The 25,584-nt window shown below is 42.7% G+C and overlaps 1 protein-coding gene across 1 annotated transcript in view; it reads right to left on the bottom strand.

Moving 5' to 3' along the window:
* LOC115112220 (nuclear factor of activated T-cells 5-like) overlaps positions 1-25,584 on the bottom strand; it is a 68,063-nt gene that overhangs the window by 7,367 nt on the left and 35,112 nt on the right. The window contains 10 exon segments of the mRNA XM_029639127.2: positions 21-124; positions 276-344; positions 952-1,084; positions 1,736-1,788; positions 1,918-2,052; positions 3,217-3,389; positions 3,562-3,752; positions 4,624-4,813; positions 6,013-6,673; positions 16,055-16,183. Coding sequence (XP_029494987.2) covers positions 21-124; positions 276-344; positions 952-1,084; positions 1,736-1,788; positions 1,918-2,052; positions 3,217-3,389; positions 3,562-3,752; positions 4,624-4,813; positions 6,013-6,673; positions 16,055-16,183 — 1,838 coding nt within the window.

The following is a 25,584-nucleotide window of genomic DNA, read 5'->3' as shown; positions in this document are numbered from 1 at the left end:
TGCATCTGTAGAGCTTTTACCTTGAAAATGCCAGCAGAAGGGAGGTTGCTGTAGACCTCCATTGGAGTGACCTCTTCTCTCTTCACAAGAGGCAACATTGGGGGCATCAAGGCACCATCAATTACTGTAGGTGCGTGAATGACAATGTTAAAATTTTGTCATACTGAAAGCCAAGATACAGGAGTACATTGACTGCCCCCCCCCCCCCACACACACACACACCTATTCATTACAAACAAGAACACACGATACAGCATGGTAGAGATATACTACACCTTTCATCCGTTGATCAAAAGAGCAGGGCTTGCCTGGAGATGGAACTTCTTTCTTCACAGATATGTCCACTGAGACGTACACAGATAAGCAGGTTGAGTTATGGACATGCAAATCAGATGACCTTATTCTTCATCGTCTGCATGTCAGGTTTTCATATACAAAAATGTAATATGAAATGTTACTGTATAGAGTGAAAAACAATAAGGAATAAATCTGTATGACTGTTTTGTATAGGGCGCTGCCCTATTGGGCAGTATGGGGCGGTATCATGTTTAGTACATACTGTATTTAGAAGGGTATTTTTTTATTTTTAGATGGATCATCTACACTTCCATGTTTTGTTTCATTGTTTTAGTTCCTTTCTCTGTCACTTCCTGCTCGCTCATTGATAGTTCGTGCCACAGTGCCCAAAGGACGTTTTAACGACTGGAAGTGATGTGAGAGAAAAAAGGAGGAGACAAATACCCCCCTGTTCTCGAGTGGATATGGCTTCCTGTACCAAGGACTGAAATGGTAAATTTAGAGCAGGCTAGAGGATATATCCACCTAATCCAGTAGTGGTGGTAGAGTAATGGTTGTAATTTACACTGGCTGAAGACATGCTCTGAGGAAATGTTGTTTTGGTCCTAATGTGGCGCAGGAGGTGTAGAAAATGAACATGGACTTATCACAGACCTGGTTCTGGAGTGTATGTAAAAGGCTGCACGTCGTGGGATCGGCCAGCATTGGTCACCACGTAGATCCCCACACACACCGCAGACACGATGGCTGGGTTCTGGTATGGAGGAACCTTCACAATCAAGTGATTCTGAGGGGAAACGCATAACAGACAAATCCACTTAGCAAACGAAAATGTACAGTAGCCCCAGTCTTATAATTACATACATCAAGTCATGTGATAAACGTGTCAACATCCCGTCTAAAACATGTGCAATCGCAAAATGACTTTGTTTAAATTATCAAGCGATGTCAGCACAATGTAGAGTTGAAAGAGAGACATAGCCACAACGGACATAATCCTGTGGCACAGACGATGAACTGGAGACTCCGAACGTCACTAACTAGTTCAAACACGCATCACCTTTCTAACTTTGCTGACTAGTAAAAGGTGTGGCGGTGATTTAAATAGTTTGCCTGGTTACAAATTGTGAATAACGTGAAAGACATCTAACACCTCAGGGCTCAGACAACTGATTGAGGCTTAGCTAACGAAGCTCTGACCCTCTGGCTCCCAAGGGCAAAGGTTTATGCAGGACTGTTGAGACACACTTACCACCGTGGCTCACAGTAATTAGGTGACAAAACAATGAGGCCATTCACCTCCCTGAGTGATTAGCAATTTAAGATGATTACATCTGAACCTACAAATCCCAAATGGCTGTCGTTATCTAATCACCCCGTTAAATCATTAGCATGACTCATTCTAGGACCACAATAAGCAGAGAATAAGCTTATTTACCTGGTGAAACAGCTCCATGTCAATTTCAGCCTCTGCCTTCCAAGACTTCTCATCTTAGGGGGAAAATAATGAACGGTTTCATTAGTATGGTAGGTCAAAGAATAAATATAAATGTTATTCATTATTCATATACTGTAAGGACATGGATTTCAGACAATAATAGGTTGTGTAGGCCTGCCTACCTGACACATTTTCCTGGAATATGACCTTGGTGTCCTTGAGGAAGTTCTTCCCAATGATGAAGACCTCCTCATCCCCCCTCGCCGAGCAACTATGGAGGGACTTCTTCAGAATCTCAGGCACCCCTGCAGGCTGGGCTGTAGACAGGACACCAACAGACCGTCAGGCTCTGAGTTCTGCTTGACCTAGCTTCTTTAACTAATATTCTGTCACGAGTACAGAACTGCTGGCCTTCTCAGAGGAACCAGGGGAAGCCGACAGAAAAGCTTAAACCAATTGCTCAAGAGTGCCTTGTGATTTCTTGGAAGGCACACGTGTAATCTTGTGAAATAGTAATTGTGCTTAATTGCTTTGCCAGGAAAAATGTGAGCTGAGCTGGCGTTTAAAAAAATGGGGTGCATGTGATTGTTATTTTACAGTATATGATCCTTAACAGACAGTAAAATGACTGGAATATAGGTAAACTTGACACTGTCTTTGCAGTCCCCCTTTCTCACAGGCAAATAGAAATGCCCAAGTTTCTATAAACAACAAGCTGACTCCTCCCACTCCTCCTCCCTCCCCAGTTTTCACAGGCCTTCCTCACTCTCACCACCCCACTCCACTCCACAGCACAACACACACAGACAGACAGACGCCACTGGAGATTTAGATTTTATATTTTCTGGCCAGATTTTCGCTTGGACGGATTGCACTCTGGCATTGTAAACAATAGAAGTCCACACCTCTTTCTTCCCCCTTTCTTTCTCTCCCTCGTTTTTTCGGAGTTCTGCTTCTAAAACCACCGACAAATAGAATTTCTTATACCCCAGAGCAGTCTTTCCTGTTTTTGCCACTCACAGCCACACCCTATGCCCACAACGGGAGGAACACGTGAAGCTGAAGAGAGTCTATATACATGGTCTCTGAAAATGTACTTGAATTAGAAAATGATCTGCTAAGCATACATAACACATTAGAAATGGAACTTCTAGACTGAATCAACTCTTCAAAGTGTCCAAGTATTCGGCTTGAAACTTAAAAACGAGATGAAAACAATAAAACAAAACTATATTACAAATGCTCATAAGGCTATCCAGTCGAATTTTGACTGTAACGGCTCCCAATGGAGACCATTATTGACATCCTTGTCCTTGTCCTGCCCCAAGCTCCTCTTCAGTTTCCTCCCGTCCACCAACCCCCTGAATGAACTTATTATCCCTCCCCCTAATCCCCTGGTGACGTGCGTCACCTCTCAGCTCAACAGAGTTCCTGAGAGAACTCCGGTGAGCAAATGCTATGAATAACCTAAAGCCACTCACTGCACAGGATGGGGGACGACGGTGTCTGTAACGTGAGCACCGAGCCGTCCGGCCTGGAGATGTTGACCCGAAACACCAGCCTGGCACGTGTGCTCTTCTTTTTGGAGCCGGCCACCCCGATACGAGCTTCCACATCAGCGTTACGCAGCTTTAGGATCCCCACGCAGTCCACCCTGCAGAGACACACACATATCACAGCTATTAGAAGGCAGGCCTGCTGACCAAGGCCCCAGCGGCTGCAACAGCCCCCAACACACTCCCATTGGAGGATGACTAAGAGGAGCAGTCTCCAGTATGTCTGATTTTACAGAATTGCAACAGCCATGGCAATAAGCAGATACATACGCCAGGGTCATAATATTGCTGGGGTCCAGGGACACTTCAATGACAGTAGTGCCCTCGATGTCCACCTCCTTGCAGGCTGTGGTGTTGCGCCCCGTCACCCTGCAGGCCTGGTAGAACCCATGTGGCTTTACACGCCCAGCGTCATTACCCACAAACACCTGCAGCACCACTGCCTCATTCACACCCTCCAGCTGAGGACAAGAAGGAAACAAAGAACACTCAGATCATAAAATAACACAGCTGCGCCAAAGTCAACTCTACCTATTTTTGTAAGTCACTAGAGAATTGAGCGTTCAATGTATTGTGCAAGTGATAGTTTTCACAAGAGCCAAAAGGGTGCAGGTGAAATAACGTACAAAAGTGAACAAGTGAAAGACAGTGCCAGCTTCCTGCTTAGCAAGATGATAATTCCATGACAACAGAACTGTCCCTGCACAACTGCCTGTTTTGCTGTCTACTTTGAGAGTAAAACATCTGAAATATGCAATACATTGTGAATAGCATTGTTGATACAGAGATATGACAAAGAAATGCAAATAAAGTCACGATTTGCTGTTGTAATCACTTCCAAGAGAATAATGATTAGTTACCTCTTTTCTCAGTGGACAGGAAAATCTGTTGTTTTTATGTAGGTTATATAATATATTGCATTTAGCAGGCACATTTATCCAAAGCAATTTAGTCATTCATTTCTGGGAATGCAACCCACTATCCTGGCGTTGCAAGCGCCATGCTCTACCACCCGAGTGCTGCCTTCCAAGGTGCGTTGGAACATCTAGCTAGAAAACCTTATTTCATGAAAAGAAAATACTGTGGGGTTGATACATTGCATCACTTCTTACACAAGTTTCTACATAGTGATTCAGTGACTGTCACAGGCTGACTTAAGCATCCAATGTAGAGGTGTTCTGTAACAATGAGTATGGAGCAGGTTGATGGTGGCGTTTGATGAAGGATAGATAAAGGGGTAGAGTCAAAACAGTGACCCGTGTATGGGGCATTGACCGTCCACAAAAAGCCCTAGAGGCCACAGCCTGGTCCTGATGCTGGTTTAAGGCGTACCTTTAGGGTGGGGAAGCCCTGCTGAGTGCGGTCCTTCACCGACCCCCTGCTGCCCTCAGTCAGGTAGCGGGCTCTGTGCTGGGTCTCAGGCTGGACCAGGATCTTCAGCTCCTTGCCCTCACTCTTCTGAGGGAACTGGCTCACTAGGGTCCCACCTTTCTGATGGGTTGTTTGGGAGCCATCTGCCGAACTGCAAGACAGACTGGTTAGGTACTGTGTAAGCCCAACAACTCCTAAACAACCTACATTGAAACATGCAACACTAATATTGACTACAATACGCTTGCTTATATTTAATGCAGGGGATTGTTTCCTTTCACTCATTCACAGCACTGTCCCCTGCTAACCCTAACCCTGCCTGTGTCCTTGTAATCAATGGGGACGGAGGGCCGCACAACCTGGCGTTGGGTGACAGTGGCAGCAACCCTCACCCCCCACGCCTCCTCTCCGCTCCACCTTGTGTTCGTTTATGTAAGGGGAGGGAAGATCAGCTCCACTGTTGGCACCAAGCTTCCTCTCAGTGGAAGATAACTTGACAGGACTTGGAGACCATCCACTTACTATCAAAGTTCCAGCCAAGCTGTGAACCCACCAGCAAATATCTCTGTGTGTGTGTGTGTGTGTGAGTGGGAGAGTCAGTATGTGTGTATGGTGGAGCATAGGGGGTATTTGGAACTAGAGAGCAGCAGGGGACGAGTGAGGGATCCCCAAATAGCTGCCATGGTTTCCCAGTGACACTAGTGAGCAATGCAGAGTTTGGAGGCCCACTACTAAGCAGGGTCCATCAGAACCTCTTAGGGGATTCAGATTTATCGGTATATTTAATCTGCTCTGCTTTCTCGGCGCTTTTTAAAGAGGCTCAGTGTGATTCACCATGGCTGACCATTGTTGGTGCGGTGGTATCCTGCCCCTCCCTAGCCTCTGATCTGCCAGCTCTTCTTCAAGCACAGACAAATGTTCAGCCAGTGGTTTGGTACAATTTCCGCTTGTGGTATAGTGGTTTTACACCTCATAACAATGGGAATAAGTATGGAGCAAATTTAGATAAACCTCTTCAAAATCAGGTAAGATAAAGAATGAACAGTTCTGTTGAGATGTCCATTCAATAGTAGTTGTAAATGGCCACTGCTAATTTCAAGTCGATCAGTGTTTTTCAATTAATTAATCACTTTCTCTGACATTTAACTTTTCTTAATGTATTTCCATTCTGTGCTCCAGACAAGATTCAAACTGAGAACTGAAACTTAACCACAAAGTCCGTAGAGCCACATCTCAAAGATGTAAAAGAACCGGAAAGTTACCTCTGCAGACTAAAAGGAAGTAAATGGTAGGCTAGATAGATTTCCACATGGGCTAATTTCACTGTATAAGAGATCCAGGGGCACCCACCTTCCTTTGGTACAGGCCTTGCTGTCTGAGCCCAGCTGTGAGAGCACAAAGTGAGGCCCTTTGGCACTGTCTGCATCAAACACGTCCATGCTGGCCTCCTCGGCCGAGGCAGGCTTGGGCCCGGGTCGCTGGCGGGGGGTGCGCTTGCGGGACTTCCGGGGCACCTCAGTGTTGTCGTTGTAGGAGCTGGAGCTGACGATGCTGAAGTTAGAGGTGGAGTCATCCATCCAGATGCTGTTGCTCTGCTCGGAGTCCTGGAGCTGATCCTCCTGGCAGGACATGCGGCTGTCGTCAAACAGGTCCTCGGGCGGAGGCGAGATGTTCAGCACCGTCCGCCGCTTGGAGGGGGTCATCTGGTGGTGCTGCTGGGCCTCCTGGGATGCCCCCCCTCTTCCTCCTCCACCTAGGGATCCTGCCCCTCCTCCTTTCTCGCCGCCAGCCCTGCCGCCACCAGCACTCCCACTGTTGCCAGTCCCGCCCTCGGCTCCAAGCATCTCGGCCGCCGCTCTGCTACTTACACCTTCGTCTGGAGCGGCGATGCCGGTATGAGCAGAGGTCTGGTCGGTGGCTGAAGTAGTGGAGTGCATGGTGGAGCTGGAAGAGGTGGGAAAAGCACTGCGAGGGCCTCCCATGGTCATAGAAGAGGAGACGGTGGTGGCATCTACAGTGTATACAATTGGACAGTAAATAAAGGCATCCCAACCAGCATTGGCTAGCAGTCCCATTCAAGCAGCGAAATTTGTGCATGATTGTTTTCTCGTTTTTTTGCTTTCTTTGATCATCCAATTATAATTTTCACTTTTCTTTTATTGCATCATGATGAGTGAGTGTGTGTAGGTGAGTATGTGTGTACACGTGTTCTGACAAAAAAATAAATAGTAAAGTACGAAAGAGTCCTATTACAGGACATGATGTAAATTAAAAAGTCATGAATCTACTGACATGTATATCTAATTATCTGAAATGGATACTTTGAGAGTTTCTAATTCAATCTGCAAAAAAATATATAGTTCCCCAGAACGTGCAGAAATCCAATTCTCTCGCCATCTTTCAGTGACACTGGGACTTGATTTTGAATAGCATTTGCCATAAACAGAAATTAACTGGGAAATCTACATGTAGAGGGATGTTTAAATGAAAATGAAGATTATCTGGTGTGTAAGATGATGCGTGCCAAATGGAGCTTTTTCTCATACAGGTTCAAACAATTTAGTTGGGACTGAGCGTAGCCACAGAGACAAGATAAACAAGCTTCTGACCTATGAAGCAGAGAACTGCAGACCATTTTATATGCAGACACTCCCTGCTTCAGAGGGAACTTCCTGGAATAAAAACGAGACAGCGAATGAGCAATAAGAGCTGAACATTCAAATGTAATTTAAAAATGTTTTAAACTACGTTGAACAAAACGTATTTGTGAAAATGGAACAGTCATTCAAGGGTCTCGTTCTATTCCTGATCAATATATTTTTCTGAAAGTCCTCCTAAAAACACCTTAGGAAACCTTAGCGAGGGTTGAAAATGGCAGCAAATGTTAAATACATTTCAAAAGCATTCCTAGTTATCAGGTCCTCAATGCAGGGTACAGTAGAGTGCAGCTTCAAGCAAGTGAAATGGTAGATGCTGCATGGTAGATTGTCATCTTCCACTTTTGTGAAAACAAACTGGATTGTTTGGCTAGTGTAGGGCTTGTCCCTGGCATAAAAGGGCAACAAAAACATAGAGTTGGAGAAAGCTCATGACACCCCCATGGTAAGAAATCCAAAGCATTACAAACACGCAATACTTGACAGTATACTAGAGATGATATGATGGAAGAAATGGAAGCCTTGGTGGCCTAAGGGCTTAGCCCTGGGCTAAGGTCTGAGCATGGAGGTGAAATCCTGAAGACTGTTGCAGGAGAAGGGAGAGGAGTGAGAGGACAGGCAGACAAGCTATCCTAATTTGTAAAACCTTTATCGATACTGTGAATTCAACATGTTAATAAAAACAAATAAAAAGCGGTGCAACTAGGTTACACTTCATTCAAAAAAGGTAACTACAGTGCTTATGACTGAAAAATAAGATAGCTTTTTGTTGGTAATTGGAAGAATTCCAGATATCTATGACTCATTACAAGCCAATGTGGTGCATTGTCTGAAGAAATTCCAGTCACTTTTACATTCCACCCACAAACTCGCTCACTTTGCCCATTCCAAATGCACTCATATGTAGGAACCATGCCACAATATGGAGCACAATTTAGCTTTAATAGGTTTTTATTTTTCTCTAATTAATTTTAGTGGCTAAACTGATTGTACTTATTGTAGAGTTGCCATGATAAACAGAAGAAATGTATAAAGCCATACATCCATTTATGCTCTGATGAACAAGAATGCTTTCAAAACATACAGCACATTGCTTCTGTTTGCAGAAATCCATACAATCTAGCGAACAGACAAACAACTTCCACCTGATTGCAGATGGTTGGGAGCAGCTATTTTATCCAATAGATTATATTTTTTTATTCAAGAGACAGGAATCATTTTAGTTAGATTGGGATCCAGCAAGACAGCAATTTGTTCCCCATGGCAGCAAGACAGCAATTTGTTCCCCATGGCAGCTGTAAGCTTCCTCCCACAGACCCCACATGCAGATCCTAGGTTGCAAAATAACTAGTTCCATTTTCACAATCATGTCATTTCAAATGAAAATCAGTTTAAAAACAAGAATAAACATAACAGAACAGTGGTTTTGAAATGCTGATGGATTAGTTCATTACAAAATGATGTCAAGTAGAACATCTAAATATGAAGCTTTCCTTTGAAAGACATTTCGTGATGTGCTGTTCATGCAGATTTTAGGAAGCGTAACAAACATGAGAAACATACAGGCCCTGCTAAGATTGGAACCACAGTGAATGATTTGCAGCCACTTTGAGCGCACTCTCACCACACTCTTAAAAACACTCACAGAAACTGGAGAAACAAAGGCCTCAAAGAAACCCAGTCCAGTAAACCCCTCCAGCTTTGTAAAGGTTCACAGCTCTTACTCTGCTCCCTCCTGACTTATTTATATGGCCTAAAAGCTTTCTGTAGACTACTGTACATTGGCAAATATGCCTGAGTAAATGGTCCCATCCGTGAGTTGTGTACACATTTCAAACAACTGCCCTTTTATGTCCTGCTGTCTGTCCAGAGGGAGGAAATGTATTTTTTTTCTCATCTAAAAATGAGTTGCCCTGCTTTGAGTGTAATGAAACTAAAGACAACCGTGTAATAAACAGCAGGACAGCAAACGCTGTGGGAGAGAATGAAATCCCTCTGTTTTTGGCCTGTGCTGTGGAGCAGTAGAACTGTTGGATAGAATCTCCCTCTCCGTCTCTCCCTCTACCACACCCCCATTAGCCTTCTAGTTTAAACAAGCAAGGCTGGCTGATTGTTTGTTTAAAATGTAGCCAGGTCTTAAAGAAGAGAAAACCCAGAGACACCTACAGGGAGGACGGAGGAGAGCACTGCTGCATCTCTTTATCCAGGGTATAAATCATTTAAAATCAGGAAGTCTGATTTATCACAGGAGAAAGGCACCTGGCCACAGGAAGAGGAATTTATCACAGACACCTTTTAACCCGTTGTTGTTTAGCCTCTTTAAAGCCTAATGTGTCTTTGGTCATCATCACGTCAAGTTAAGTCTATTTCTGGACTAAAAAGCACTTTCATTGGAGATTCTTTTTAATCCAGGAGTAGGCTTAATCTCGGTCCAGGAAACTGGCCCTCGTTAAGCATTGCCTGATTTTAAACCTTTTGATCCTGACAAACTATTATACCTGCAAACAGCACAGTGCATCTGATAACCTTGAAATGCTGAGCCATAGGTGCTAATGAAGACATCCTGTTCAATAGGAGCCCATCCATTCTAAAAGAAAAAGACAGCTGGCCAATAGGACAGCTATAACCACCAAAATGGCTGACTCTAGATTCATTTCTTGTTTGAATTTTGAGTCATCACCTGCTCCGTTTGTGCATAATACTATGGTTAACGAAATGCATTGCAATTCAATAGTCAAAGGGAGATGGAGGACAAAGGGTTGAAGGCTTCATGTATAATTACTCTGAGGAGGTTTGGTACAGAGACATCCAGAGGAACAAAGTACAGATAGGTTGAAGCTAAAGAACTTCATACATAAAATGGTGTATATTATGAACACATTTTATATAGTGCCTTCAGAAAGTATTCACATGGTAGATTTTTTCTACATTTTGTTGTGTTACAGCCTGAATTTAAAATCGCTTACCTGAGATTTGTCACTGACCTACACACGATACCCAATAAGGTCAAAGTGGAATTATTTTTTTCCACATTTTTACAAATAAAAAAAAATCCCTTGAGTTGATAATTATTCAACCTCTTTGTTATGGCAAGCCTAAATAACTTCAGAAGTAAAAATGTGCTTACCAAGTCACATAATAAGTTGCATGGACTCACTCGGTGTGCAATAATAGTGTTTAACATGATTTTTGAATATGTACCCCACATATACAATTATCTGTAAGGTCACTCAGTCGAGCAGTGAATTTCAAACACAGATTCAACCATAAAGACCAGGGAGGTTTTCCAATGCTCGCAAAGAAGGGAAAAAAGTATTTAAAAAAGCAGACATTGAATATCCCTTTGAGCATGGTGAAGTTATTAATTACACTTTTAATTACACTTTGGATGGTGTTTCAATACACCCAGTCACCACAAAGTTACAGGTGCCCTTCCTAACTCAGTTGTCGGAAAGTAAGGAAACTGTTAAGGGATTTCACCATGAGGCCAATGGTGACATTTAAACAGTTAACGAGTTTAATGGCTGTGATAGGCAAAACCTGAGGATGACCTGAGGATGATCAACAACATTGTAGTTACATTAATTTTTGTTAACTAGTAGTAAATAGTAGCCTACAGAAAAGTGTGTTTAAATCATTTTTAACTTGTTAATTTCTGCTAGTTAGTTTTTGCTACCAGGTGGGTTTTAGCTTGCTTGTGCCTGCTAACTGAGGAGTGTTAATTCACCTGTTTCCATACATTTTAAAACATTCATCTTACAAAGGAGTTGTTTAATCTAACTGCTTAACTATTTATCTGTACATGGAATTGTATTTGTTTTTTTTTACTCTTTTTTTTTCTAATCTTTACAGGAAAATGCCACGGGCACTATCTGATGTGTGGAGACATTTCACTGCAGCTAATGTAGGAGGAAAAGCTGTGCAAATACTGAGTGAAATCATACTGAGTATTACTGAGTACCACTCTCCATATTTTAGCATAGTGGTGACTTCATCATGTTATGGGTATGCTTGTAATCATTAAGGACTGGGGGGGAGGGGGGTTCAGGATAAAAAAAATATAATGGAATGGAGCTAAGCATAGGCAAAATCCTAAAGGAAAACCTGGTTCAGTCTGCTTTCCATCAGACACTGGGAGATTCATTCACATTCCAGCAAGACAATAACCTAAAACACAAAGCCAAATCTACACTGGAGTTGCTTAATAACAAGAAGACAGTGAATGTTCCCAAGTGGCAGAGTTTTTACTTAAATCTACTTGAAAATCTATGGCAAGACCTGAAAATGGTTGTCTTGCAATGATCAACAACCAATTTGACAGTGCTTTAAAAAAGAAGATGTAAAATAATTTATAATAATAAAACATTTGTCAAATGTTGCACAATTCAGGTGTTGAAAAAGACTCACAGCTTTAATCGCTGCCAAAGGTGTTTCTAGAAAGTTTTGACTCAGAGGTGTGAATACTTATGTAAATGTAATATTTCTGTATTTCATTTTCAAGAAATTTGCAAATTTTTTTAAATACATGTTTTCATTTTGTCAATATGTGGTATTGTGTGTAGATGGTTGAGAAAAAAAATAATATTTTATACATTTTGAACTCAGGCTATAACACAACAAAATGTGTAATAAGTCAAGGGGTATGAATACTTTCTGAAGACACTGAAACTATTTGGTTAGGCCATAAAATAGTAGTACCAGTAGTATCATTCAATATATGTAGGCTATTCTTTCCACAAACCCTACCAATTTCCACTTCACAAAAAATGCTGAAAGTGGCTGCAAATCACCATGCTCTTAAAACCAATGTGATTATTGCACAGCCCCAGCAGATGGAGGCAATAGGATTCAAGGTGTATTACAGCATAGACTTAATACATTTTAAAATAAACATAGAACATTTGCTCTTATTGTAAACGCATTACCGAAGACCCATGCCTCCATCTATGGGACCATTGCATGTTCCATCCAAGCCAAAGCTTTTTGTTACCCTTTTTCCCCCAACGTGATATTCATCATCTCCAGCACCACCCCAACATCAACAAATGCGAAAATGGTGAGTTTCTATGTTTTGTAGTAAAAAAAAAAAAAGATGGAGGAAGATAAGTGTTTCCAATGACATCATCGTTGTGCATTGTACAATTGACACATTTGTAGACATTATCTACCAATTAGTTGATGTCATTGGAAAACCATATCTTGATATGTTTTACTACAAAACACAGAAATGCACAATTTTTGCATACGTCGATGTTGGGGTGATGCTGGAGATGATGAATATGAAGTAGATATATATTTTGTTAAATGTCCCTTTAACTCCATTTAAATACATAATTAAAGAAACAAAACTGACATCAAAAACTCAGTTGCAATACAAAAAACTGTAAATGCAGTAAATGAAAAGAATAAGAAGTCTAAAAGTTTAGACGGACCCACTCAACACCCTGGGTGAATTTTGATGGGTTAAGAGCCCTTGGGACTAAATGTCTTCACTACTGATAGAAAGACAGCCACACAACCCACCACGATGCCTCTGGGGCTAAAATGCAAGTGAAGTTCATTAATAGCAAAACAACTTATATCCAATCAACAAAAAAGCTATTAACTTTGTGCATTTGCTGAATATTATTGAAACAAATAAAGGTAGAACATTTCAAAGGCTTTGTGGAGTATGTTCACTTGTCAATATATTGCTGAGGTGTGTGGATTCTGATATTGATCAGGTGCTGTTCAATGTACAGGCTGAGTGTCATTTTGGAGCTTGTAAAATAAAATGCATTTCCACTTTAAACTCATGCAGAAGCTAAGTTGGCACAAGCAAACTCGGACCCTTTAGCATGGGTGGGAGGAAGCAGGAGACGGAGTGGCTGGGATGGTAAGGTCTGAACAGAACAAACATTCCTAAAGATGAACTCTATGAAATTATGGGCAAAAGTCACATAAGGTCATTTCCCTCTCTAATGGGTGTTCACCTATAAAAAGACTCCCACTGCAATTACCTACTTAAAACGGAAAAACAGACTCTCTTGTGAAGTGCACTACTTGAAATGACCTCCCTTAAACGGCCTGGCATTAGTACTATATAGACTGACTGAAAGGCAAGGAAGAAACCTCAGACAACAAATAATTCATGCCCATTTCCGACTTCTAGATGGAAATCAATAACATGTTACATCAATTAGAAAAAAAGGGAGAGCTAATCAGCAAAGTAAAAGCAATATGAATTTTGTATGGCCAGAGTTGACTAGAAACAGCCAACATTCCTACACAACAGCTGAAGTCAACCTGTAGTGATGCTGCATCTCCATTCAGACATATCTCAAAGAAGAGTGGTCAGGGGAGGGGACAAACAGGACAAACGTAATGAAGCCTTAAAGTTACAGGCAGGGGTGGCAGGACAGGGATAAGAACAGGGATAGGAACAGGAACATGGAAGTGTGCAGCCGTATAGAGCTAAACAGTAATAAGCACACTGGCATCAGGGATGTGGTGACAGCCAGGCCAAGCTATAAAAAGTAGCAGGGCAGGCCACGGATGGGTGATGGGTGTAGGGTAATATCACAGCCAGCATGCACCCGCCTTGCAAAGTACAGTAACAGCACAGAACAGTAAAGGTGTAAAAAGGCAGAGATGCTTCAGCAGAGAGCTATATGGTGGCAAGTGGAGGAAGGCTGTGCAGGGATACGGGGAGGGAGAAACTACTTGAACAAAGAGCCAAAGCGATGGGCAAAATTGTCTGGTGTGACCAAAAAAAACTAACCTAAACTGCTGAACAGCCTAAAATTAAAGAGTTGTCCTCATTTGACAGAGAACCAATAGAAACCTACATTTTAAATGTCAAAGTATTTTTTCAATACTTGATTCCAAAGATTTGGGGTACAAAATAAAGTTCACAAAAAAAGTGAAAAGAAGAGATAGCCAGAAGAAGTAAGGCCAATTTGCAGTAAAATCTACAGTCCCAAATTAAATTTCATGTAAACTGAAAAATACTTCACCTTCCTCCAGCTACAGCCAGTTTGTCCCGCCTTGTCTGAGGGCTGCATTGGCTGCATTGAAGCACTGATGTCCGAAGGCAACAGACTTCTGGTTCTACTGAAACTCACTCTAAACCGGGGCACTTTGGTAAGGGGCAGAGTAAAAAGAGCTAAAGTGAATTGCATTTTGAACGTTCAGGTTGTGACAAATTTAACCAGAAAAAGGTGTTTTGTTTTGTATTTTTTCTCTTCCTTTGAATATGATATTGGGTTAATTAACATTTAGGCCTACAGTTGCAAACACTAGTTTCAGTGATTTTCTGGACTCCTTATGTGGAAGTACTGTAGTGTACTAGATGTACTATTTAGCCTTACACAGACTGATGCATGGTGTCAGAGGATACTACTTGAACTAATGGTGTGGCAGTAACTGGTTAAGCAAAATAGCTGCAAAACACATAAGTAAACAGTTAGTGATATTTCTGGAATTTTTCAAAGAGGTATCACTGAATTACTTCACATTTTTGGATCTCAAACAATGATTTTGTGAGCAGTACCGAAATGGTTTTGTACCCGGCTTCTGTCTTGTCCCAAAGAGAGATGGTTTGCATTTTTATAACATTTATCTTCACAAATGTACAATAACAGACTGAGAGTCAATTGCTATTGTCAATTAATGGAGTACATTTAACTTTTCATGATTTAGTGGACCCCAAAAAGACAGACTGCCGTATTGAAGATCATTCAGACAGCCCAAGAAGATGGGGACTGTAGGTCTTGTGTGCCCTGAAAGAATCAGGGGTGTCCTCTAATGGCATGGAATGAAGAGGGTTTCCTTAGACTCCAACTGCAAGGCACAGTGTTCCCAGCAGGGACTGTAGGCATGACTTTGTTTTGGCATAACCCAACCACTGAAAACAGTGCAATCCTTATAGCCAATTGTTGAGCTAGGATCATGAATTTGGATTTCTATGGAGAACAAGAATGCCCTCTCTGATTGTGTGTTACAGCCCCTATGCCCTGATGGGAAAACCTTTAAAAACGTCTACTCTAAAGCAGATTAATAGAGGCCTTTCTGATCTGCTTGCAACCTGTAGGCCTGTGTCATAAAGAGATGTTTGGATCCTACAGTCCCTGTATAGAATCATTGTTTCAGCACAAAACCAGGCAATGCTTTACTACAGCTCATTTTCAGTCTAGCCCTCTGATTGGGATTCTAAAAAGGGGCTGCAGCTGGAGCTGATTACATCTGAGCTGTGAGGTTTATAGCAACCAGCAACAGATCATGATATAAAGGTACTCATAGTTCCGCATGTCTGCAATAATTATCTCTGTGTAAAACCCAGGGGATAATGCACACCAAAACAAAAAAACAGGAACAGGTCGTTCCCATCACTCACAGTTAGAACTGTTCACAGTCTTCAGAGACGTGAGCAAGCCCCCAGGGCCCAGGGATGGCTGGCTGGCATTGCGTGCAGTATGTTTGCTGAGGGCCACAGGACGCCCAAGGGAGAGGGCAATAAGGCCTCATAACTCCGGTCTTCAGCAGCTGCTCCTTGCCTATTGGCTGTACTCTCTACATGCAGGTGTAAGCCTACAGGTACAGACTGTGTGCTGCCTACCCCTAATGTAGTTGGAAGTGGTCTTGCAGGTAGCCTAAAGAAGGGTTGACTCCAGGAAACAGGATGGAACCATTACCAGCACTGCTCACTGTTACCATGGAGGCAGAAGAGAAGAGGGGGTAGAGGAGGAGGGGCTTACCTGAGTCAAGGGGAGCTGAGGGAGAAGGAACCGCCTCTCCACCGCTCTTCTGGCTCATGGCTGCTGCTGGGTTTTGCTGAGTGGAGGATGGCAGCTGCAGCTCTTTGGGGAGAAGGTCATACACTGATTCTGTGTAGAGAGAGAAGAGAAATGAGAGAGGGGAGGTTGAGGAGGTGAGACGAGTCCCTTCTTGAAAGGCTGTTCGTAATCTCACAGCATGAGAGAGCTTGCAAAGAAGTCAGCAGATTTACTGTACATGAAGCTCTTTCAGAATTCTAAAAGACAAGTTTAAATACAGCAAAGTTACAGCTCCTCCTTTTCAAAATGTAAGGAAGATGGTCAATTTTCAAAATTGTAAAATGCCTTTCACTTATAGGCTATACTCATAGGCTCTCCTTATAGACATCAAGAAAACATTTCAACAGGGAAGAACAATAACCTTCGTAAACATGGTACAGCCTTTGGCGGTTGACACTGACCCTGTACCAGGCCCAGAGCATTGTCCTGCCTGGCCATCACTCTGGAAAATGACCTAGCAGTTTATAAATGTACTATCACAACAAGAGCATAGTGATAAATACAGCCCCAGTCTAGATTCCTGCCATGTCGCCACAGCCTGGCCTATCAGCTGCTGCCTGGTGCCCCCACCACCTACCAACCCCCATCCCCACCGGTCTGTGCCAGGGGCCTTGGACGTCTCGCTCGGCCCCTTCCCTGAAAAATGGCAGGGAGCTATTTAGAGGAACAAGAGCACAATGCCCCGCGAGCCATGTTTAGTATGCTGATGAGCACCACACTGAAAACCAAAGGGGCTGAGGAGGACGGGAGAAAGGCGGGTGTGGAGGGAGGTGACTTCAAGTGCTACACTACATGTGATGACAACCAGCACATTCACACCTTCCAACTCCCTCCATTCAATAGGACTATATGGTTCTGCAGATGGAGCCTCTTCACACTTACTAGACTAACATACCGTTGGCTACACATATTACTCAAATGTAAACTTGCTTACTCTCTATGTCTCAACTGTTACCTTCGGAGGAAGCGCATGACACGACAGTCCCCCCCCCTTGAAGCAGGGCAGTGCGAACAGAATTGTCTCAATGAGCCAACACTCCTACAGTATAAATGGCAATACCAAAGCTGTTTTTACCTGAAAATACAGTAACAGCCTGCTACATTCTGAAATTGTCGCAGTAGGTGCCGGCTACACTGAGCCATGTAAAACTATGGAAGCCCATCCCCACCACCTAAAACATGTCAAATGTTGATCATACAAATGTTTTATTTGTAACATTGTGTGGTGATATCAGAGACCACAGGTCCCAGAGTGGTGGTGGGGTGGGGGGCAATGGTTTTCCTGGGGCCTAGAGCTTTTCCTGATCTGGTAGTAGGCTAACCTAACCAACTCCGGACCCTATTTGAAGCGTATGACATAGTAATAAATCACTGTAAAAAAATCTAGTCATATATAAACACTAAAAAACATTACAACCCTTCACACAGATTAAGAGACAACTGCGATTGGATAAAAACAAACAAGGCTGAGCTCACTGTATGCAGGGTTGCTCATACAGCAAGTCATTACTATTGTGTTGATGGATTCATTCCAACTTTGGATTAAAAAGGACTAGGTAGCCTCGCTACCCGAAGTGTGACTATAAACCACATTTGACCACATTCACATTTTCTTAGAACACAAATAAATGGGCCCATTTTAGGCTATAAATTGGGAATGTGCATCTTTCCCTTTCACAACGATTTAATGTGTATTTAGATACATGGGCTCCGATACAATACATGAACGATACGTTTTAGTTAGAAATGATTTGGTGCGATTCAGTTTGAGTAGAGAACAAATTGATGGTTTGAGATGCAGTAACATTTGTTGCATAAACACATTCATTTTCCATTCTAAATTAAAAACTGTTGCTGATGGAGCTCATGAGTTGGGCCTCGCTGAGCCAGGATCTGCCAGTCTGTCTGTAAGTGATGTCTATGGTGTGTACTGTGTAGGCACCGGATCTGAGCCATAAGGGAGACTAGGCATCTACCACCAGATTAGGGGGGCAATGTAGCTTTATGTTTCTTGTCTCCCCACTTTGAAATCCCCATCACCTACTAATTAACTTGTCATTTTTGCAGATTAAGTTTGAGCAAGTAATGTATCAATATTTATCATTAACAAATTAGCTATGACATATCCAATGAATATATAGCACAACTGTTCAGCGAGCTCCTATTCTCTTCCTGTGTTAGTAATGCCGAGCACCTCCCAAAAGTGATTCCTTGTTATGAAATGATCAACTTTACCCTGTATATCTAATTACCATATACACTGAGTGTACAAAACATTAGGAACACCTTCCTAATATAGAGTTGCACCCCTTTTGCCCTCAGAACAGTCTCAATTTGTCAGGGCATGGACTCTACAGTGTCGAAAGCGTTCCACAGGGATGCTGGCCCATGTTGACTCAAATGCTTCCCACAGTTGTGTCAAGTTGGCTGGATGTCCTTCGGTTGGTAGAACATTGATACACACAGGAATCTGTTGAGTGTGAAAACCCAGCAGCGCTTCAGTTCTTGACACACAGTTCTTGACCCACTCAAACCGGTATGCCTGGCATCTGCTACCATACCCTGTTTAAGTCTTTCTTTAACCTGTCTCCTCCCCTTCTCTACACTGATTGAAGTGGATTTAACAGGTGACATCAATTAGGGATCATAGCTTTCACCTGGTCAGTCTATGTCATGGAAAGAGTAGGTGTTCCTAATGTTTTGTACACTCAGCGTGCACTGATCAATTAAAGCAAAACTACTGCTGATGGTGAACCTGAACAATTGAAACATCTATTGTAAGCACATTGATAACAATCGAGCAAATGACATGCGTTGTCACTCAACTAATAAAGCCTAATATCGTGCAAGGCCTTTTAGCATTTGAATGCTGAAGGTGCCACACAGACGTACATGATCCTGCAGGGACAGGGAGCCTAACTCGCGTTGGTCAGAACGCAAAGCTGGGCACAGTGTGCAGTTTGACTAGGCTACTGATAATCCCTGGGCTTGTTTGGCATGCAAAATAACTTGTAGATCAATGACTGTCAACACAGTTATATGGCTAGTTTGACAGTGAATGAGAGGACACATCAGTTGTCATAAAAACACATTTGAACCGGCGATTCGCAACGTTAGAATCGATTTTCTGACGGATGCATGCTACTTTTGGATCGTTTTGAGGTTTGCGGACCGACATTAAACATCTGAAAATCGAGTGAATCGTTACATCCCTCCTATAAATACATAGCGTAGGCTATAAAAACATGTTACGTTTCCCCGGGCCAGGCGCAGATGGGATCTGATCGCATAGGCTTCTCTAGGCTACCTGGAGCTGTAGTTGTTATCAGTAGACCCCAGTTGATCAGACTGCAGATCAGACTAATTGTGCACTTTGACAAATCATGAAGCATTCTTTTTTTGGCAGTTATGGGCTTCCATATAAAACAGCTTTGATAGGCTAAATGTACTTGATGAAAACATGCCGTTATAGCAACTCTGTGCTTTTGTCTTGAAGCTAAAATGTAGTGTAGCCTATAGACGAGAAATAAACCCTTGAATTTTCTGCACATATATGTTTGTGAATTGTTGTATTATTCAAGAGTGTAATATGGTTTGGTTGCATTATTCAACATTGTAATATGTTTTAGAAGAAAAGTATGTCAATGTTGAATAGTTTGTGACTACTGGCTAGTGGCTACTGTGATATTTATGTTAAATTTGAGCTGCGGACAAAGAATGTGGTCTTGCCAGCCACAACGAAAGGTAAAGCAAGGATGTAATGTGAATTGAAAAGTTACATTTTATTTCACCACCCCGCTCCTCAGACCTTCATATCTCGTAGTGGGACTATAGGGCCATCGTCAGCCTAAACAAACAAGTCCTACTGAGCATCAAATTCCCTATCCCAATTATCATTTGAATCGATTGCTTTTTGTGTCCTAGTAAAGTCCCTGCTGATCCTTTTTATATTTTACAAGACAAAAAGCTCAATAAGCTACTTTTCACTTTATGATTGAGATTGCAACACCAGATCTGAATGAATCCATGCAGTCGTGTCAAATTAGAATCAAATGAATGGCCTGCTGAGGGTTCTCTGAGAAGGAAACCATCTTTTACTTCCAAACCTGAGATGGTAACACCTCAGGGATAAAACTATGGAAAAAACAAGACTACGCAGGTCACAGCAAAAGCCCTGGCATGTCAATAAGTAGCGTTTCAGAACTGATTACAGTAGAGAGAGCAGGATTGACAGAGGGCCTTTCTCCCTCGGACTCCCCCCTCAGGGCGAACGGGACAGAGGGAGGGGAGCTAGAAAGCCTTAGGTCAACAACATGACAACACGTTTACTACCAGAGCCTATTCATCTTCCAAATATTATGGTATGAACTAACAGCGGCCATTACAGTCGCCTGACTCTCTGCCAACTGCCAGCTTTAATTACTTGCAGCTGAGTCCCGGGGTTTGGTGTGTGTGTGTCAGATACTTAACCCTCCCATTGTTACCGCTGGCTGTCTACTACAGACGAACCTGGGAAGCAAGCAGTGAAAACCAGCCTACAGGCCTCGGGAGTCCCACAGCACTGCTCATTCTGGATGAAAACACAGTTTCCCACACAGAGGGGCCTGAAAATGACAATCTCTGCCGCCTCCTCGCCCAAGCTTCACGTTGGAGCAGCACAAGCAGATCTGGTGTGGTTTAATGCTTCTACGTTAGGTAACCCCTTCAGAAAAGAAAGGCATGAAGAAACACACACACTTTCTCTCCAATTCTCTGAGTCTGCCGCTCCGTTTACCAGTCCCTCTACCAGTCGGGAACATGTGCACTCTGCACGGGGCCCTTCCAGTAAACAGAATGCAGACCGCACAGACAGAAAATATGTACTCTGCTCTCGAATCAGTGGCTGGCCTGTTTTAGTGTTTCCACAGTCCCAGGACTTTATAAAGAGTGAAAATTCCTATTCTGCTGCATAGTTTCCTCCCTCGCAAACAGAGCACAGTGCTTTCTTTTCACATCGCTAAACACGATTTTCCTTTCGCACGGGGAAAAGAAAAACAAGGGTCAATATCATTTACTGGCTAAATAAACACATTGACTTGACACCATGTGTTGCCTCCATTCTAACACGCTCTATATTCTTACACCCTGTTTTGCTGTTCTGTGAACTTGATCAAGTCAGACTGAAAATGAGGATAACTTCATTTCCTTTCCTATTCTGACAGAGTTCAGAAAGTGAACCAGTTCAGTTCCAAAACTGGATTTAAGATGCCAATTATTTTATTTGATCTGCTTCGAAACAAAAATGAATGAAGGGAAGATGCTACCATCCCATTTCTCAAAGAAAGAATGCTGTTACTATACATGCATTGATGATAGGGTTTAAATTATAATTAAGATACGGGTACACTTTATTTAGACTAACTCTGCCAAGCCTATGATCGGCCACATGCAGCCTACTGTTCAAAGATTCACCTTCTTTAGAGGCAAATCCAGGCAAAGTTGATCTCAAAACGTCCACACAGTTAAAAATCGTTCCCATAGCATGTGCCACGCTTGTGTTCAGTTTTGACTGCACAACTCTATGTCGAAGTAAAAGTGTAAAGAGAGACCACTCACCATGGGAAAGGCAGGACTTACACTCCCATTCATTTCCCTCACATTCCTGCTGCTTGCTCTCACTAGCCCTAGCACCTGGGGCGTGGCACTGTGTTTTTGGCTGAATGACTGTTAACACCCCTTCTGTCCCCCTCCCCTCCCACCACTTGTCTTGTTACGGTGTTCACCGACCTTTTTCTATCAGCTTGTTCAACAGGTTGGTTGCATTGTCATTGGAGGCTTGTCAAATAGAAATGGAGGCCATTGAGAAAAACACAAACAGCCAAAGTAGGATAAAGGTGCAGGGTGGCTAGGCTACATTATGGTGGGACAACACTAAATGAAGAGACAAGGAAGTATAAAGAAAAGACTTACCTTCACAGAAACACATCTGATGTGCAACCCAGGCAGGGAGAAACACATTCAGAGGGCTGGCACCTGCAGCGAGCTATTTACAACAGTCCTGATATGTTTACAACCAAGCCTACATGAGGGCTGCCACTGACACCATAGCAACAGGGAACATGGGGGCACTTTCCATAAGAGAGTTGTCTCTTCTCATGAGAAAATGAGGAGAAAAACAGACACATACAAAACGCCCAAATAAAGAAGTTAGCCTACCATTTACAGGTGGATAATTCTACAACTGCCAGAGTTACTGGAAATACTGCAGGATCATCTCAGTAAGCAACGGTAACCCATGTGTTTAAAAAATCTGTTAAATCTTTAAACACCACCCACGGCCTCCCTTGACATCTAAAGCTGTCTGGGCAGCCATCAATTTTCTATTCAAATCAGGTGCTACTCTGGTATGAGCCCAGAGGGAGAAGTCAACATCTTCACAAAATACACTCCTAAAGGCAAACCAATACAAACCATTGAAGCACAAGTCACATACGGCCCACCTACTTTGTAAAACATTGATACTGAGAAATACGATCTTGAGTGAATGTTGAATGATGACGTTAAAAGTGTCGTCTCAGATTTGTTCAACCGGAAGGAAGATGTTGCCATCCGATGTGTGGCTGAAACATGGTGAAATTGTTGCGACAAAGAGGTGCTAAAAGTATTCACCACATAAATGTCAACCAAAATCAGTAAAGCGAAACAAAACTTTTGATAAGTAGACCTAGCCTAACCTGTCCACTGTGATCCTCACACCCAACAGTAACCTATATATCAGCAAGAGTCCACTCAAGCCACAACAAAAAAAGGTTTTCCCAAAGACAACTATGACAATCACAACCGTTGCAATGTCCTTCAGTCTCAATTTGGCCAACCTAACAGCGGCATGATTCAAATGCGCCTGACAACTAAGGAGTAATAAAATGCTTCCACGGTATCACCCAACAGCAAATCTGTCCCCTCTCACTCTCTCCAGGAAAGCTGGAGGGGTGGTGGAGAACAAAATGAGAGGTCACCAGCTCTGGTGTCAGGGATTAATGTAAATGTTCACGTCCTCCATGTGTTGACATCTAGGGGGCAAGGCCAATCAGAGCACAGTTGGCTTACGCATTACCAGTGTCACCGTACCGTCATCAACCCTCATCTCTTGCTGCTGTGCCCGCTGCCCAAATACAGGTGTAAGGACCACATGGACTAGTGACTTCATTATAGACGTGGTCACCAGCACACCTCCAACAAGGACATTGCAAAAAAAAAAGAAAACAGGTTCCCAATGCACTGACCCACCACACAGCTGAACTGAGGTCTCTATCTGTGCTTAACCAAAGGAACATTCATATCTCCATCTAGGGTACCTGAACACTAGAAACCAAATGCAAATGAAACCATCCTCAGCCCCAGACCAGTCACAATCTCTCACTACCTGAGAAAAAAACATAATGGCTTCATTAATCCAATTGAGCAGGTCTGGTCTTCTCAGCTACTTCCTAATGCATGGCAGGTGCCATGTCCTGTCACCTAAGCCATCCACTGATGAATGTTTTATGACAATGCTCTCCATGGAATTGAATCCCAGAGCAGATCTACTCTTCACACAGAGACAGAGATGAATCAACCACCTGAAAGAAAAAACAACCACAATGTGTGACTAACAACACAGGGGCTCCTACCCTCAGCCTCCAGTCAACTTCCTCCGAGCTTGGCCGGATGTTTCCTAGGAATAGCTAAGGTGAATTTGATCAAAAATAACACAATTAGGATTCACAATGTTCTCTGTTATTCAAATCAATGTTCCACTTGGAACAATGTTGTTGGGGAAAATAGCTGAAATAAATTACTTAATGAGTGGCAATATTTGAGTTGTAGCCCAGTTGCAGTACAATGTTTAGGAGGAGTCACAAGGAGTGTAGAAGTTAGTTTAGAGCAGATTAACTTTTACAACCGGCTTCTTTCCACACAACCAGTCCAAGAGCCATTGATCAAATTGTTCGGGTCGTATGTGTGTGTGTGTGTATCTGTGTGGTTGATCAATAGTACAGCGCCATAACGTCTCACTCAAACAATATCTTAACACAGATGAAAGAAGACCATTTTAGACCAACGCAGTGAGCAGTGCATGGACAGAGGGGTTAACAGAGTGGATGTTTATAATTTCCCTTCCATGTGCTTCCTAGTTTGTCATTGACTCCATTCAGTATGACAGGGGAAGAAACTAACTAGCCGAGGTTTGTTAACCATTGAGTGAAACGCATCACAAGGTAGGTTGAGAGGTTTGGTTTTATAGACTGTGCATTATCTTTATCAGGTCCCATATCACATCTAAGAATGTGATCTGTGTCGTCTATGCATCTTTGGTCTTCTCACTCTTTATTCCTTCTCCATCTGTGTTTGTTGTAAAAGTGAAAGGCAGCCAGGTCCTGGATTAAGGGTAGCCGTTGGTGTCACACAAGGCTCAGAGATCGTGACCTGCAGCCTGTTTCTGTCCAGCTAATCTCATTTTGACTAGAGACCACCTCTTGGAATCAGATTAGGCCTATCTCCGACTGGCTTGCAACGCAACAACACCCACTATCATCAGGACAAACTAGCCAGTCACAGTGAGCCGACTGTGTAATTCAATTGTGAATCATAATTTTAAGCCAAAAGTTCTGATCTGTTGCATCAGCCTCAATGTACTGGTTGTATGAATATGGAATCGATTGTCCCACAACTGTCCCAGAGTCTGTTTCGAATGTATTTTTCACACAGAACAACGAGCTGACCAACAGAGTAGGTCAACTTTCTACTATGGAGGATAGTAGATTGACATAGGCTAGTGATTTTGCTGTTCATTACTCGTCTTGTTGGCAGAGGAACAGTAAACATGGACAGTTATTCTAACATCTTCAAACTGAATTCGGTAAGGGCGCATGCCGTTGCATCTTTGAGTTGCATGTTCTGTTTAGAGAACGACCAATATGGATTTTTTAGGGCTAATGCCCATACCAATTTTAGAGGCCTATGGCCGATATTTTAGGCCGATATTCAATATCATTATATTTCCAAGAGACAGCCATGTATGCATTAATTCATCAATTTAAAAAAATCTAACACATACGCCTTAATTACATTTTTTAAAAACGACATAATTTTATTTGAATGGTAAATCTCTTAATAAACTGGGTAAATTAAGATGGCATAGGCCTACACTGCCTCATTGCCTGCATCCGTAATGAGTCAGCGGTCAAACGACCTCCACTCATCACTGTCAAACGCTCCCTGAAACACTTCAGCGAGCAGGCCTTTCTAATCAACCTGGCCGGGGTATCCTGGAAGGATATTGATCTCATCTCGTCAGTAGAGGATGCTAGAGGATGCTTAAATAAGCATGCCCCATTCAAGAAATTTAGAACCAGGAACAGATATAGCCCTTGGTTTTCTTCAGACCTGACTGCCCTTAACCAACACAAAAACATCCTATGGCGTTCTGCATT

Source organism: Oncorhynchus nerka, linkage group LG28, assembly GCF_034236695.1.
Source record: "Oncorhynchus nerka isolate Pitt River linkage group LG28, Oner_Uvic_2.0, whole genome shotgun sequence".
Taxonomy (NCBI): Eukaryota; Metazoa; Chordata; class Actinopteri; order Salmoniformes; family Salmonidae; genus Oncorhynchus; species Oncorhynchus nerka.
Note: the sequence above shows the minus strand (reverse complement) of the source record. Positions and strands in the feature narration are given on the sequence as shown.